We start from the raw sequence: 15,877 nt of genomic DNA, 5'->3' as shown, positions 1-15,877 counted from the left end.
GAAGGCTCGGAGTGGTCGGCAAGTCGGACCCCACTCAGTAGTCGCATACGGGATCCTGAGTAAGTTCAACGCAGTAAATGGGCTGACGACTTGCTTGTTCTGGCTGCTGTTCTAGAGTGGATAGATGGGTCTCGACATGTCATGGTCTCCCAGGCTCAGAGTAAGGAATACGACAAGCAACAATCTGGACGTGTTAGAACAATTTGCACGTTATCAGAGCCCAGGCCAAACCATTGTGCATAGGACATATGCTGAGACCTGCACGCCCCTTTGTGCCTGCGCAGAGGTTGGGGTTCCCAGCCAGCTGCATTGGCAACACTTTTTGCAGGATACCCCATTGTGGGGCATGCGCCTGTTAAGACTGAGAGGTTGCTACTATAGAGTGCTTCCGACTGGGTTTATGCTTCGAGAAGAACCGGGAGGCTCAAAGGGGGGCGTCGGCGCGACGGGCCCCGATCCCAACTCCCTGCCTCCTCGCCTGTTTCTGGTAAGCTTACCATCCAAGAAATACGAGGCTCACATGTCGTACTATGCTGGTGACTTGCATGTTCATCTACCAATTCTTCTGATAGCATTCCGACTGTGCCTCTCATAGCTGTGTGAAACGCTCTTGGCCTTACGTGGGAAGCATCCTGAACAGTCCGGAGTATCTGACAAGTCACATTGGCGATCTTCTTCTGACATGTCAAGCACTTTGTTCAATCAATTGCGGTCTGTTTTCAAAATCATGTTTCCATTTCAGCCAAGAACGCCTTGGCCCGTGCAACCGACCCTATGTCCAAGAAGAAAGTTCGAAATCACGTCCGTCCGGCCGTCCCTAATGTCCATAGCGGAAGAAAAAAGAGACGGAACGAAGCATGGACTGCTGTCTCTTCCGAGACATGAGCCCAGGCACATGATCCGTATAGAAAAAGGGCCCTCAAACCCATCTCCCAGAGATTATTCAACCTCACCTTCGATGAAGGTGTGAAATAGGTTGATGGCATTGTGCCGCTGTTGTTGCTTGCCCGTCAAACCATCCATCGCGGTAATAGTAATTAGCCTCCTGGGCCCTCCCCTCACCCCAGAACTTGTCCCTTCCTGCAGACCTGTATTGCGATGAAAAAAAAAAGGGTAAGATCAACAGCCCGGAAAGATAGACACAGCATCTTCCACATGTACTCGACAATAGCTATTAGGTACCTCTGAAGCCATAATAATGGCTTCAGGGCGGCCGGTCTTTCCAGCTTCGCCCACGCCTTGAGCGGTGTGAACGAGCCAAGATCGACCGGCAGTCGCGGAGAAAAGAGCAGATCGAGGTGCCAGACACACATGATCGAAATCCAATGATAGGTATCGACATGCAGATCGCAGATTCAAGGATAAAACGAGAACAGAGTCTTTGAATGGTGGCGCAAATGAACATAGAGTGTAAACAAAATGTAGCGATGGGCATTGTGGCGCAATCAAATGCGAACAACAAAAGCCAGGTTTATGTGGGACAAGATCACCTGAACGCCGGTCATACAGACGGCGCCAACGCCCCTCTTCCCTCCTTTGGCGAAACGCAAATCCCAGGGTATATACGACAATTCCTGTCTAGATCACAACATCGTTGTCGAGCAGATCAGACCCAGCCAACAGGTGCTGAAGTCGGCAACGGACCATCTTTTCGATCATGATTCGTTGACGGACATGTGCTGCATGCTTTCCGGTGAGAGACTTGCAGGCTCAACATGGTCAAAAGAAACCAGCTGATTCATGTCCAAGTCTGCTTGAGACGTCTCCACAAACGCTGGTGAATGGGGCGGGTGCATGGGAAGGTTGATGCTGTGCTTCGAGTACATTTCGTTCAGACTCGCGCCATCATCCGACATAGCAGATTCGTGCACGGGATAGAGATCCGCGGACCCAGGTCTACCAACCATCGACATCGGTGGCGACTGGTCGACAATGGCTGGGTCACCATGGCTGGTAAACGAAAGGGGAGACATAGACTGCGGTACAAGGCTCGAAGAGTTGACCATTGGTGACAGGAAGGTGCCGCTGTAAGGAGTGTTGTAGCTCGAGGTTGGCATCGGTGTGTTCTCAGAATGTTGTGCGAAATAGTTGGGACTAGAGTAGTCGGAGGGGGATGCGGCACTGGGCGCGGTAGTCGCCGACATGGGATACTGCCGCATATCAAGTCCAAAGCCGGCTTGTGTGTCGATTCGCAGATTAGGTCCCATCCCGCTGGGCTGTTGGGGAACAGGTGCGAAGATGTTGGGGCTGTGAGGCTGCGCTTGACTCTCGCCAGGATGTTGGATGAAGAATGATGGCATGGGAGTCTGAAGCATGGCGAAGTCAACAGGCATCGGCACCGACCTACTGCGTTGCCGCTTGTGACCACGAGCCATACCGGGGTGCAGCGTCGGCGGGGCACCCCATTGGGTCTCCTGATACATGCCGACATGAGGCTGGCCGAAGCTTGGCTGTGAGGACGGTCGGTTTGTCGGCGAGACTGGAGCCGACATCGAGATGGCATGCATGGCCTCGTAAGGGTTGGTCTGATGACGGTTCATGAACGACTCCAAAGACACAAGCTTAGCGAGCTGGCCGCTGAGGACCTTGGGGTTGCCACCTAGGTGGTGAACCATGCATTGTGAGGCTTGCTGGTCCTCAGTGAAATCGCCACATTGGAAGAAGCCATTGGTCGTGGGGGACGAGTCCATGAAGAAGTTTGGTGGTCTGTTCAACTCAATGACAATACCACCGAGCTTGTTCGGATCGCCCTCGCTGTTCTCGAGGTAAATGGACTTGATGTGAGCGAAAGGATACTCAATCTTGTACCCAGCCTGCTCATTGTTGATATAGTAGGTCATCGTACACTTGTCAGGCGAATAGAAGATGATCAGGTCCATGGTGTTTTGACCAACGCGGGTCCACTTGCCAATGCTGAGAGAGCGGCAGGTCAAGTGATGAATCACTTTAGATTCGTCGTTAGACAACCAGAATATTTGTGACAGCTCGGTGCTTGGTTTGTACTTACGGACTTTGCCCTGGCCACCCTGTTCTCCGCCAAGGAGCATACCGCTATGGCCGTAAGGCATCAGGCCGCGTCCGAGGAAACCTGCCCCGAGGCCCTTTCCAGACTCCATGGCCTGCATAGCCAGGTAGGTGCGCATGGACTCTGGGATAGCGTCGAAGTCTTCACCTGTCTCCAGGCTCTTCTTTGCCAGAGCCTTGATCTTGGCACGTCTGGAATGTATGTTAGTCTAATTCGTGCCAAAGGTGTATAGCCGGTCCAGGTCCATACCTGTTCTGGAACCAAATCTGGACTGAGCGCTCAGTCATGTTGATCTCGTCGGCGATTCGTTCCCGTACATTGGCGGTGGGAGTGGGATTCTTGTTGAACTCCATCTCCAACGTCGTCAACTGATCCTGCGTTGCTCGCTGTCGCTTTTGGTTCTTTTGCTGCTGCGTCAGAGTGCTCTTTCGCGGCGGGCGTTTTGATGTAGAGCCAGCATGTTGTGAATTAGAGGTTGAGGGTGATGGTGTTTGTGCCATACCGGGGTGGCCGGCGGACACTGGAGTAGGGACTGTAGCTGGCGAGTTGGCCGAGTCCAGCTGGACAGTCGATGTGGCAGAACCTGGGCCTGACATGCCCGAATCTTCAACCTTTGTGGCCATTTCGGGCTGGTGAGGACTCGTGATGTAAGGGCCGTGAGTGTTGCCAGGTGAGGTCAGGATTATTGTCTTTTACACAGGAGCGGGATCTGGTTCGGTGCTTCCTCTAGGAGACAGCCGAGCTCGTGTGGTGCGCGTGTATCTTTTTTTCCCCGCGTCTAATGGAATGACCAGTGTGTATCTCAGAGACCGTGCTAGTCTTGAGAGGTGTGGTGATATCGTGGGTCGGCGGTCCGCGGACTCGATAGTCGAGACAGGAGTAGTGATATAAGGAATGTGTAGAAGTAGTAAAGGCAAGTAGCAAGTAAGGAGTGTCGTCCCGGGCCAGTTGCAAGTACAAATGCCTAATGAATGGCAGCGTGGTACAGTACAGTGTGTGGGCGGGAGGGAATAGTTGAAGAGGCGAAGAGAGAGGGTTCAGGTCGTTCGATAAGGAATGTCGAGTCCCAAGGCTTCCCTCGTTTGGGTGCAAAGGCAAGGCAAAGCAAGGAAGGTAAGGTGAAGTGGGTTCAACAGCGGTGGTATTTTCGCGTTAGCCGAAAGAATGTAAATGGGACGCCCGGAAGGATTGAACGGGGAACCGAGAATTGGCTGGAAAGCGCACAATGGGGACTTCAAGGGAGTGACTGTGGTTAGAACATAAAGAAGCGGGGAGGGAAGAAAAGGAGAGGAGGGAAGAAAGTCTGTCGATTCAGCGACGAGTCGGGATGGGTGGACTGACGGTGAGGGATTCACGATGGAGAGAAAGGAAAAGGAGAGGGCGGCGACGGGGAGACACGGGGGGGAGGGATACGGTAGAAGAAAAAAAAAAGCTCGAGCCAGCCAGGAGCAGGAGCAGGAGGAGCAGAGCCAGGAACAGGAGAGCTCACTCACTCACCCACGCACTCACTCACGCACGCAGGCCAGACTGCATGCACACAGTACGTACAGCAAGCACTACTCCCTCCTCCTTCCTGCCAGAGGGAGAGAAAGGGAAAAGGGAAGGAGGGCGAGGAAGGGGCCCCCCTGGCTCCGACCCTGGAAGGGGCTCTCGACGGGGATTGGCTGTCAGGCAGGGAAAGGGCGGCTCCTGAGCGTCCTGACTGACCCTGCAGCCCTTGTCCCTGATCGAGGAGGCACAGTCGACCAGTCCCACGCGCTTTCCTCTCGCTCCACGGCCCACTTGGTCTGCAACCCACATGCACTCCCACCCTGGGCGCCCGCCTCCCTGCCACTCGCCTGCCACCACCCAGACCAGCTAGGCCACCCTGCAGCTTGATACTCTTTTGAGTGAGTGATGGACCGGTGCACTGAACTTAGTGCTTGGGTAGCTTTTTTGCCTCTCCTGCTCTGCTCTGGTCTGGTCTGCATGTCAGCCCATGCCTCAGCACCAAGGATCTCACCAGTTCGAAACTTTTTCTTCTCTTTCGACTTCCGACTCGCAGCGAACGCCCGCCCGGATACGAGCAAACGAACGGATGGGGTGGGTGAGCAACATGCAAACTTAAGAACTGATCACAGCATAGCAAAGCAAAGCAAAGCATCAAGACTGCTTGCACACAAAGTTCAGTTCATGCGCTCTGGATCGGGCCCAATCCTGCGACAAAAACAAATCGCGGCACACCACACCACACCATACCACACCACATCGCCACGACACCACACCACGCAACGTAGCGGAGCGCACACGCAGACGCGGACGCAGTGTCTGCTTGCCCAGCTGCCTCATTGCGTGCGGCACTGCGGCACCCAGCACCCCACGCAACTCGCTCGAGGCACGCTTCTCAGTAACTCCGTACGCGAGCCTTGTCCGCCTGGGGTCTTGGTCGTGGTGTGGTTGCAGGCCATGGTTTGGTCGTCGATCCGCAGTCAGCCGTCTGGCCGTCAACCTTCACCAACGATGCATGTCCTTGTCCCCCGACTGTGCACGTCCACTGTGTGTAGGCGCATGCACTCGTCCCCCGTACCTGCATTAGTGTCAGGGGACCGTTTCTCCTAAAATGGACTGGACGCCTACACTAAACGCCACACATCCAAGGAGCAAGGCAAGGCGCGCTCCATTGGCTCGCCCTCGGGGCTACTGTACGTAGTGCAGCTGCAGGAACCAACTCCAGTCAGCCATCAGCTCGATTTTTGACACCTCGGGCAGAGATGTCATGACAAGTCGCCCGCTCGCAACCGGTAGCCTTGTGGCTAGCCATCAGCACAGTGCAAGATCAACAGATCAGCGCTATTGCTGATCACAGCATGGCAAGCATGACAGCATTTGTCCAGCATCAAGTCTCCCCAAGGTTTCCACACAGAGGTGCTGCAAAGAGGCTGTGTTCGTTTCCACGGAGCATGTTTCAAACTCAGTCCTGACAGTGCAGCTGCCGTACCAGCCGTAGTGCCGTCGCCATTCGGAGAACCTACGGCTAAACACTAACTCTAGCAAGTGACAAACACGCTCACGAATCACGCCGGCCTCGAAGCGGGTCTTGGAGACCGGGTCTGACCTGCGGGGTCTTGCCTGCAAGCTGCTGCACTCGCTGCACTGTCCCTCTCCGTGAACGCAAGCAGTGCCCGTCACTAGCACTGTGTGAGGCGAGGCCATCGGCGCCTGTACCGCGACGATGGTTCAACCATCAAACCTTGATGAGCACAACGAGAGAAACCGCTTACACCAGAAACATGACCCAACATTTATAGACTCACAATGACGGCAGCGTGCACCGCAGGAGCCGGTCAGCCTTGAAACCTCCCGCTGTCACTGAGACGAACCCCATCAGGCCCATCAGGAATGCCGATGGCATCGAGCGACATACTGTAGGACAGGCCTCACCACCCGCATAAACGCTCTAGCAGCTGCAGCATCATGGGCTCCGCTACGTCGCAGAGTGCAGCAAGCTGAGTCTCGTAAGGTGGCCGGCCCCTCAAAAGGAGTCCAGCGACACTGCGTCTGCAATTTATGGTTCGCGCGCCTTGCGCCAGGCCGAGCTCCAGTACTGTACATGGAACCGAGCGTAAAGTCTCCAACCCTTGGGCGCGAAAATATCGTCCGTGTTGGCGATGAGTGAGGCGAAACGCAGCAGCGCAGACACTAGCAAACTTACCGGCATCCAGTCAGAGTGCGCGCGGTTGACCGTTGTCTTTCAAGCCTACCCATACATCTTCAGAATCGTCATATCCATACCAGTGGACGCCCGGCATGCCGACTCCCTTCTGGACTCGCGTCTCTCAGCGAGCCACTGCCGGCGCGTTCTGGAACGAATGGGATGGGGCAGCTGAAAAGGGGGAGCTCGCCAAGAAAAGTTCGACGAAAGCCGAGCGACCACAGGCAGTGCGACCTCACTGTGTGACCCGCACACACACACTAACATTTTCAACTGTATGCCCTGTCACTTGCACCACGGGTTTACCACCAACGGCTTGTAAGACACACACGGATGAAGACCTCGATCTGCATTCGCGTTGTTGCTTTTGCCCCACGAGTCACGGCATTGGTCTACTGGATACTTGATGTTTGGTCAACAGCCGCCGCCGCCGTGTTCACAGTGAACAGGTCTACCAAAAACAGGCCGATAGTCTATGTATGTATACACATAGAATGCACCCCCACTCCCTCTCTCGCTACATCAATCATGAATACTTGTGACGATGGATACTTGACGCTTCCACTGAGATTGAATCGTCTCAACTTTGGACGTAGCTGAGAATCGCAGCCCGTACTACTCGAACAGAGACACCACAGGGACGCGCCAGCAACAGCAACCCCGAGACTCGTTGTGCTGCGGACTGTCAATAGCCAACGGTGGTGGCCTGAGGTCGAGCCCCCGGACAAGTTTGTCGAGGTTGCAGCCTGACCAGTGAGCGAAAGTACGTATTACATAGAAGATGATCAGAGGCGACAGGAGACGTCTGACAGAGCGGCTTGCAATCAGAAATGCTGTGACTGCGAGTGACGGCAAGTGGCCACACACCAGAAATAGTAACCTGAAGCTCTGGCCCCATGAGCGGGTAAAACGAACGGCGTCGCCGCGGCACCACTGACGCTTCCGCCCCACAAACGGACTGAGGTGCCTGCCATTCGGAACCCGCAATCCCTGGCACGAGGAACTTCGACACTCACCCGTTGCCATATCCTGTCTCCGTCACTATGGCTTCTCGAGGAGGGTCCGCGGCAACACATGCAGGAAGGCTTCTTCCGGAAGCTCAGTCCAGAGCATCTTGGTCCGAGGTCCACCACGGACGTCTGGACACAGTGTGGTAACATATTCATGCGCCCCTTGTCGCTCTGTTAGCCCTGTCCTGCTCGAGCACGACTTACCCCTGGAATTGTGGGTCGAGACTTCAGACGAAAACGTGTCATGGGGAGGTGTAGATCATAGCCCGAAGTAGCATAGTGCGATCTTTTATTTCGTCTGAAGTTTTGACTCCACATCCTTGCGCACTTCCCGCATCTGCTTTGATCCTCTCTGGGGAAAGCCCGAGCACGAATAGACGGACATTCTATTACGAATGACACCTTCGATGAGGCTGAGGAACGGCACTTGTGAAGCCACCGTACAACGCCTTGTGGAGGAGCAATCAAATTGGTCCTGGCTTGCGAACTGCCGGCAGCGACTACAGGAGACACCTTCTGAGGCGAAAGGCCGGTCATGTTTTCCTCGATTTTACAAAAGTCATGATTCGCCATGCGGGTGGATCTCTATGACATATCGTTCGGATCCTAGTGTATGCCGTCGAGAGATCATCGTATGGCAGTGGGCACGCGGCTGGGAGCCAGGTTGGCACACTCCTGCTCGTGGGCTATCCTGATTCAGTTTGTTAAGCATCTCCAGGTTACAAGCCCTGGCCTCCAGTCACGGTCCATGGGATGTACGGCTCTGTGATGTTTTAGTTTTCTTCCGAATCTGTAGATCAGCTGCCACGGTGGAGGAATGTGCTATTCTCCCATCCAGTTGTAGCTCTTGGCTGTCCACTTCATCTTCCAGGGGAGCGGACTGCCAAGATGGTAAGCATCCTGGCGACTTCGAAAAGCTGGATGTGCTGTTTCGTCGAATGTCAACGGCTACGAATGATACGACCCGACCTGCTAGCATGAAAAGAATTGTTGCTTGTGCCAGAGGTCAGAGGGTGATGGACTTGGCTCCGCGAGCTTGCGAAAACGAAACGTCTTCTGTTCTCCGTTATCCTTTTGGCGCTCGCTCACATGTGGAACCACATATCCGCCGGATTCATGCGGCTCTTTAGATTATCCACGCCCACTGTCAAAACCTCGGGAAGGAAGTGCAAGATTCGAAATGGCCACTTGTGAGCTGACGGCCATGCAGAAAGTCAACTTCCGGGAGACGGGGCAGACCCGGTCCAACAACGCCGACTGACAAGCTCATTCGGTTTGCGGCGTCAAAGTTGTCCGGGCCCTGAAGCTTCATGGCTCCTCTCTTGCACACCCTGCATCTGAAAAGGAAAATTACCCGAGTTGACACAGCAAGTGTCAGCCTTGCCCGAGGTGTGACGCGCGTGTGCCAGTGCGCGCCAGGTTGCTTCCAACACCTCACGGGCCACCGCATCTCACGCCGACATAATGCAAACGCGCGTTGCTTTTTCCCGTAATATGCCCGTCAACATCTCTCCGCCTCGGGCTCCTGGGCCCTAGCCAAGAATGAGCGTGTCACAAATGCACGAAAACCTCCTTTAGATCGAAGGGGAAAACTCTCCGACTTGCACCCGGGGCGGGGGTGGTTCCAATGTAGGATTCATGCGAGCACTGCTTGCGTGGACTCTAGGCAGCTTCTTCTTCTCCTACCGTGCATCTTGGCACACAAGACCAGCAAAGACAGTCACACAGCTATCATGCAACCGAGAATGACCCGCGTTGTCGGCCGTTATCTGAGTCCTCCCTGAATTGCCAACGTACGCCATACTACGGGCCCAGGATGTTATCGGGATGCGGGTACGGGATGCGGGTTGGAGCCAGGCGGTTGTGGAGGGCTCGGATGCCCCCTCTCACCCCATGATTCAACGCTGCTGGACCGGAGGCAACTCTGTGCTGCGTATCATCCATCGGTCCCGATTTTTCTTCTGAGATCTCCTCCCCATCCGAATCGTGCCAACCCGCCGGCCTGGTACTGAACATGCTGTGCTCTTTCGGGCCGTTATCCTTTCCCAGGATAGGGATGGATAGCTAGCTGACTGACTATAGATTTTGCCTCTGTAGATTAGAGCACGGCCTCAATCGCAAAGCCCACCAAGAGCAGTCTTTCCCAAAATCAGGTAGTTCCTCGAAAGAAAGAAAAAAAATCATGTTCGCCTGGTACGCGGCTGGTACCAACATGTTCATCCGATCCTCGACTGAGAATGTTCCCACTGGGTCCGTCTGCTCCTGCTGGCAGAACCTTATCCGCCGCCGATCCCCCTGAAAACACCTTGCCCAATCCAGCCTGGGGACCAAGGGGGAACCCAACAGCCAACAACCTAGACGAACACAGTTGGGGCTTACCCGAGGAAACGGGATGTTCCTACTCTTTTTTGACTCGATCGCTGGGATCGCCGGTATGCCTGCCGAAAGCGCGGCATGACGCCCGCGGTCACCTTTGCTGGGAGAGACCCGCCAGCCAAGGAGAAGGGGCCCAGTGCATCGCCGTCCATCCCGGGCCAACGCAACGCGGTGCTGCACATAATTTTTGATGGGCTGATCTGATCCCCGATCTTGAGACCTGCGGCGCCAATCACGAAGCCAGGTTCTACCTGCGCATCTTGGTTGGCTTTCTTTCTTTTCCCTACTTCGCTTCATCTTGCTTCTTTCCACCTGCAGAGCTTTGACCTAGAAACAGCGCATACGCATAGAACAAAGGTAGGCTGTGCTGGCTTCACGTTGTTTCGCACCCCTCCCCCAGCTGGAGCCGCTCGCCGCGAACCCACCCCGCCACTGTAAGAGGACTGGGTGTTAGCTGTCTGGCCGCGTTTCACTCTGCGCGGCTAACTGGCGAGCTACGCAACGTCCTGCCCTGCCCTGGGCTGGTAAAGCAATGCATACTGTACTTTTACGTGCTTCGTTCGCGACGAGAACAACGGGCCTGGAGCGAGAGAGAATGTGACCCTCAGGGTCCTCCTGTCACAGGAGCCTGCGCAAATCGCATCTTGGCCCGAAATGCGGGTGGTGGCTGTTGGCATAATGCACCGGCTCGCAGATCGTAGGTGCCAGAAGGGGATGCGCCGTCTAGCATCGTTTCACATCCTTCTAGCTCCTGAGCTCCCCCAGCCTTCTCCAGAAGGGACGTGGCGTTCGCTCGGTCTGGACGATTTTGATGGGATATGCACACGGTGTGGACGGGATATGCTTTTGGGAGCCACTTCGCGGTCCCCGACTCCCCTAAAGACGCCACGCCGTTGATCGTGGGCAGTCCACCCCAGGCTACGGAATACGAGCCGTTCAGAAGCCACCTAGATGCGGCTGACCATTGGCATGCTAGTGATGGGGGAGTTAGGCAATACTTAGCGGTGGGAAGTCAGAAGAGCGGAGCATCGAATACAGCATACTCAGTACAGAAGTAGGGTATATTGATAGCCAAGATGGGTTCGTTGGAGTTGTCAGACGTGTGACAAAAGATAACTTACCCTCCTTCAGGCAGTCCTTCCCACTCTTCAAGTCTATAGCGATTTCTATGTACCACGTCTCGGTTGTAAGATTGGGCAGAGCTCTTCTTGAGAAGTTCTCTTCTTGTATCCGGGGTTTAGATCGCGGCCAGCGGTTCACTCCTCGTCCTCAGAGCCAGAGTCATCCTCAGACATGTCCTCGTCTTCGTCGGAATCCTCCTCTTCCTCGTCATCTTCAGAATCCTCCTTGCCATCCTCATCATCTCCTTCCAGACCGTAGGCGTCGTAGAAGTCTGAGAGAGATCGGACTTGGGTCTTGTATCCCATTTTCTTGAAGGCCTTGTCCATGTTCTGAGGGTCATGTTAGCATGCGCTTCTATCAAACAGCGGCGAGATGGTCTCGTCCCCATAGTTACGGAGGGGGGTCGGGAACGTACCTCCTGCATTATTGGCGCACAAGTCACGACAATGTTGCTCTTGCCAGGCTGGAACACAGGCAGGATCAGCTCGCTCATGACCTCCTTGATCTCCTTGCCCGTCACGTTGCGCACCTGCGCCAGTATGTTCTTGGTCCATGCCGGGTCAAGGCCTCTAACCACGCCCAGGATGTAATTCTGCTGCGCCGCGTACGACATGGTGGCCTGCTCGTCCGCAAAGCTGGACACGATGCTGCTGACCGCGCCCTCGACGAGATGCTTGTCCAGCGGGACTTCGCCTGAGGCGATCTTTGCGACCGTCTCCCTCGAGATATCGATGGCCTTGCTGGAGTCAGGCGAGCGGTAGACGCGGTACTGCAGGAAGCCCCAGTCCATCTCCCGGCTAAAGTGCGTACCGTAGGCGAGCCCGCTACCACGGACCGCGTTCCAAAGGGGCCCCTCGACCGCCTCTAGGTAGCCGATGGCGACAAGCATGGCAGGAATACGGGGATCCTCGTATGAGGTGAGTCCCTTGGTGGTGCTGACACTGTAGGACGTGTCGAGAGTGGTCATGGGGATGATCACGGTGCCGGTGTTGCCCGGTGCCTGACCTTCGGCATTGAGCATGGTATGCGTCTTGATGATAGGCAGCAGATCCTTGGCTGTGTCATCGCTACCAAAGGACTTGGTAAGGACGTCCCAGGACTGAACGGGTTCGTTGAGCTTCGCGATATCGGAAATGACCAGGACTCGGACGTTGTTGAACGAAAAGAGGATCTTGCGAAGCTGCTCGAACATGTCCAAGACCTTTTGAGGTTCATTTTGGAGCAGCTTCTTCAGTCGGCGCAGGTAGACAGCTCTGACCAGTGTTCTCTTCGTCATGGGGTACCACTCTTTTCTTATGTGCACCGCCCAATCGACTTCAAGAGACATGGCCCTTCCGTCTCGTTTTGCCTCTGGAATATCCGCCAGTGCCTTAGAGATACACGCCTTAATTCTCCTAATGTCGAAGACGCTGTCAAACATAAGGGTTCGGATCCATTCGATGATGGTCGAATATTTCTGCGGCTCAAGCTGGAAACTAATCAGCATGCTCTCGGGGTCGTAGATCTTTCCGCCACCATTGAGAGTGTAGCTGATCGTGTCCTTCTCAAGCTCCATGACGACATCTTCAAAGTCGACCAACTTGCCATCGCGGTTGATCGGAGTGTTGAAGAAATTGTCAATGAAAATGGAAAGAAGTGGCTTGAGCTCCACTGGCACCTGTGACGTCCCAATATGAACAGAGATATTGACAAAGTTGCTCGGCACGTCTTCAAATTGAATGAAAAGTGGCAATCCTGGCTTGGCAGCATCAATCGCCTTTTGAGCAGCATTGTCGCTCAGGCCGACACCTTTTGCCTTTCCAGATCTCGCAGTGCTCGATTCAATGAAGTGGATGGACTCAGTGCCTGGAACAGGCCACTGGTCGATGAAGGATCCAGGGATTACGACGTCGTTTTTGGCCTTGGCTGCTTCAACCTTCTCAGCTAGCTTCTTGAGTCCTTCGGGTCCCAGCTCCTCTTTCCGCTTTGCAACACGAGCCTCTTCTGCCTGCTTCAACTTGGTCGCCAGAGCCATGGAAGGCTTGCCGAGCATGGAAATGTGGTGGACATCAACCAGCCATCTCCTGAGGAATGCCTGCCACTGGTTCTCAGTCCACTGACCGAGGACATCGTACTCCTTCAAAGTGCGGAGCTCATGGAGGGTTGAGCCGTCCCGCTTGCCGAAAAGATAGTCTGTGATGATGTTGTTCGAGTAGAACTGTTCAGAACTTTCCGCCTGAAACTTGACGAGTCTTTGTTCTCGATTGATACACTCTTTCATATAAGTCATATCAAGTGGCTTTGATGCCACCTCCTTCAGCAACTCATGCAGCCTCTTTTCCACAAATTCGAGCTTCTCAGTTGCAACGCCTGTAGGCTGAAACCAGATAGTTGTGTTGGGCCTGCTGTCCCACCAGTAGGAGACGGAGCTGGCGAGTTCCTCCTTCTCGACCATAACATTCTCTAGAACCGAGACCGACGAGCCGCAAAGATACGTCATCAGGATGTTCAAGGCAGACGTATCAATTAGGTTGGTACAGTTGGGACCGAAGAAAGCAATGGCAATATCACCTGTCGACTCATCTTCCTCAGGAAACTCGACCGTCTCGACGATGGTCTCCTTTATGGGTGGCGGCTGTGGAGAGTCTATCCAGGGCCTGTGTATCTTAAGTTAGAACTGAGGAAGTCTCAACAGCCTATATGAATAGCATAGCGCGGCTTACCGTCTGAATGGGGCATCCAGTGGAGGAATGGCGTCTTTGATGCTCTCTTCAAATTTGTCAAGGATTTCCAGCAAGTTCTCATGGTCCGTCTCTCCGACAATGATGACCGCCAGATTTCGAGGCTGGTACATTTCCTTGTGGAATTCACGAATCCGCGCCGGGGTCAATGCACGAAGGGCTTCCATCATGCCTCCAGTCTCATATCGGAAACCGACGTTCTCGGGATACAGGAGCCGCCTCGCCCGGAGATCCATGAGCTCGGTCATGCTATACTGGAGAGCCTGCATCTCAGAATAGACCACACCCGCGTCGTTTCCCTCCCCATCCACGTGATGAACCTCAGTGATACAGGCTTCATCTGTGATGTTGGGAAGGATGACGTGCTCCAAATAGACAGGCAGGATCTGAGCGAAGCCCTCCCAGCCTGCGGTCTCTAGGGTGTAAGCTGTGTGGTCAACAGCAGTCCATGCGTTGGTGCTAGAATAGGCCCTCGATGCTAGCTTATCAAGGAGCCCTTTGTACTGGTAGCTCCTGGAACCCATGAAGACCAGATGCTCAAGGGTGTGTGGTGCTCCGGAATCATCAAAGATCTCAGTGGCCAAGGTGAAGTAGCCGTTGATTTTGGGCCCTTCTCGGTCGGCCACAATGACCTGCATACCGCTGCGCTCGGATTCATATTGAGTTATAGTGGTGGGGGCATAGTCAGTCTTGAAGCTCTGCACCTTTCGGAAGCGTGACTTCTGGACAGCTGCCATTGTGTAGGTGGTCAAAGGTCGAAAAATATGCTTTATTACCCTGCCAATCGTGTCAGAAGGTAGCAGAAAACACATGGCAGAGAAGCCCATATGGTGAGCATTTTATGTGCTGGACAACGGATAGGTGACAAGGAATGAGCTGCATAAAAGGGATGCCCGACGTAGGAAGATGTAGAGTGGATGGCGTAATATGTAGACGGAAACTCGGCTTCTAATGGGAAGTACATCTCCCAAGAACTACGAGAACTCTGCACACAAGCCTGCGTCTCCTCAGGGTCCGCGGTGTGCTCGCATCAGACACCTGCTTCGAAATGACATAAGAAGAGGACAGTAAATGGCGTGAACGGCCCAGTCTCGTTGGCAGTCTCTCGGAATTGAAGAGAGACTCAAGGTGAGACTAATCGGCAGCAATCCGCATCTAGATAGACTGATACTTTTGTGTTGCAGACAAAGTTTGCCTGCTAGGGCTTGGGGCCCATGGCAGTTTGCAGTCCCTCAACGATATTCAAATCTTGGGCTGCGGTTGGTGGTAGGACAACTAGGTAGATGCCTTGCTGTGTCGAATCGGATAGGACAGGGACAACAGAACGCAACCGGTTGCTGTGGGGCGTAGGTCGTGCAACACAGCAGCTCTGGGGCAGGGTGACAACGGACAGACAAGATAGTTGGGCACCGCTCATCCTGGGATAGGCTGGTGACAGGGCGGTCTGGGACATGCAAAAAACAAGACTCGCTTACATACCGGTTTCCCCTCGTGCTCGTTAGCCCGCCTGGTAACGTCGTCGTCGCCGTCTTACCAAGACACCAAACTGGGGCGGAAGAAGAACGAGGACGAGGATGAGGGCGCAAGTGCTGAATTCAGCTGTAGGAGGGCCGAGACTTGTGTATCGTGAAGTCGCGAGCGAGCAGAGCTGGGTTTGGCGAGCAGCTTATAGAGTAAAGAGTCAATGATGAGACGTGGTTCAGAAAGTCTCGGATGTGGAGAAGGAAAGGAGAAAAGCAGCTGAGAAGTCGGTGCCAGACCATGCGATATCCGAGCAGTCGGTCAGAATTGGTAGTGCCCTCTCTGACCAAGCTGACAGTCGGGGTTATAAGAGGCACGGGGACGAGTAGACCAAAAGCAAACAAGACCGTTCAGTGGGCTGTTGCAAATTCGGACATTTGTTATTGATATTGGAGGAGGTGTTGAGTCGAGT

At 54.3% G+C, this 15,877-nt stretch overlaps 2 protein-coding genes across 2 annotated transcripts; both read right to left on the bottom strand.

The window, feature by feature from the left end:
• Positions 1-1,655: 1,655 nt before the first annotated feature.
• Positions 1,656-3,648, bottom strand: J7T55_003462 (homeoprotein; the record flags this gene model as incomplete). The annotated part of the gene is made up of 3 exons (XM_053143488.1): positions 1,656-2,944; positions 3,008-3,216; positions 3,275-3,648. 3 exons carry the CDS (start codon positions 3,646-3,648, stop codon positions 1,656-1,658), a joined length of 1,872 nt encoding a protein of 623 aa, XP_052993712.1.
• Positions 3,649-11,358: 7,710 nt separating this feature from the next.
• Positions 11,359-14,681, bottom strand: J7T55_003461 (zinc metalloprotease; the record flags this gene model as incomplete). The annotated part of the gene is made up of 3 exons (XM_053143487.1): positions 11,359-11,553; positions 11,640-13,860; positions 13,927-14,681. 3 exons carry the CDS (start codon positions 14,679-14,681, stop codon positions 11,359-11,361), a joined length of 3,171 nt encoding a protein of 1,056 aa, XP_052993711.1.
• Positions 14,682-15,877: the final 1,196 nt, after the last annotated feature.

This window comes from Diaporthe amygdali, assembly GCF_026229845.1.
Source record: "Diaporthe amygdali strain CAA958 chromosome Unknown NODE_14_length_1008325_cov_65_372321, whole genome shotgun sequence".
Classification (NCBI taxonomy): domain Eukaryota; kingdom Fungi; phylum Ascomycota; class Sordariomycetes; order Diaporthales; family Diaporthaceae; genus Diaporthe; species Diaporthe amygdali.
Note: the sequence above shows the minus strand (reverse complement) of the source record. Positions and strands in the feature narration are given on the sequence as shown.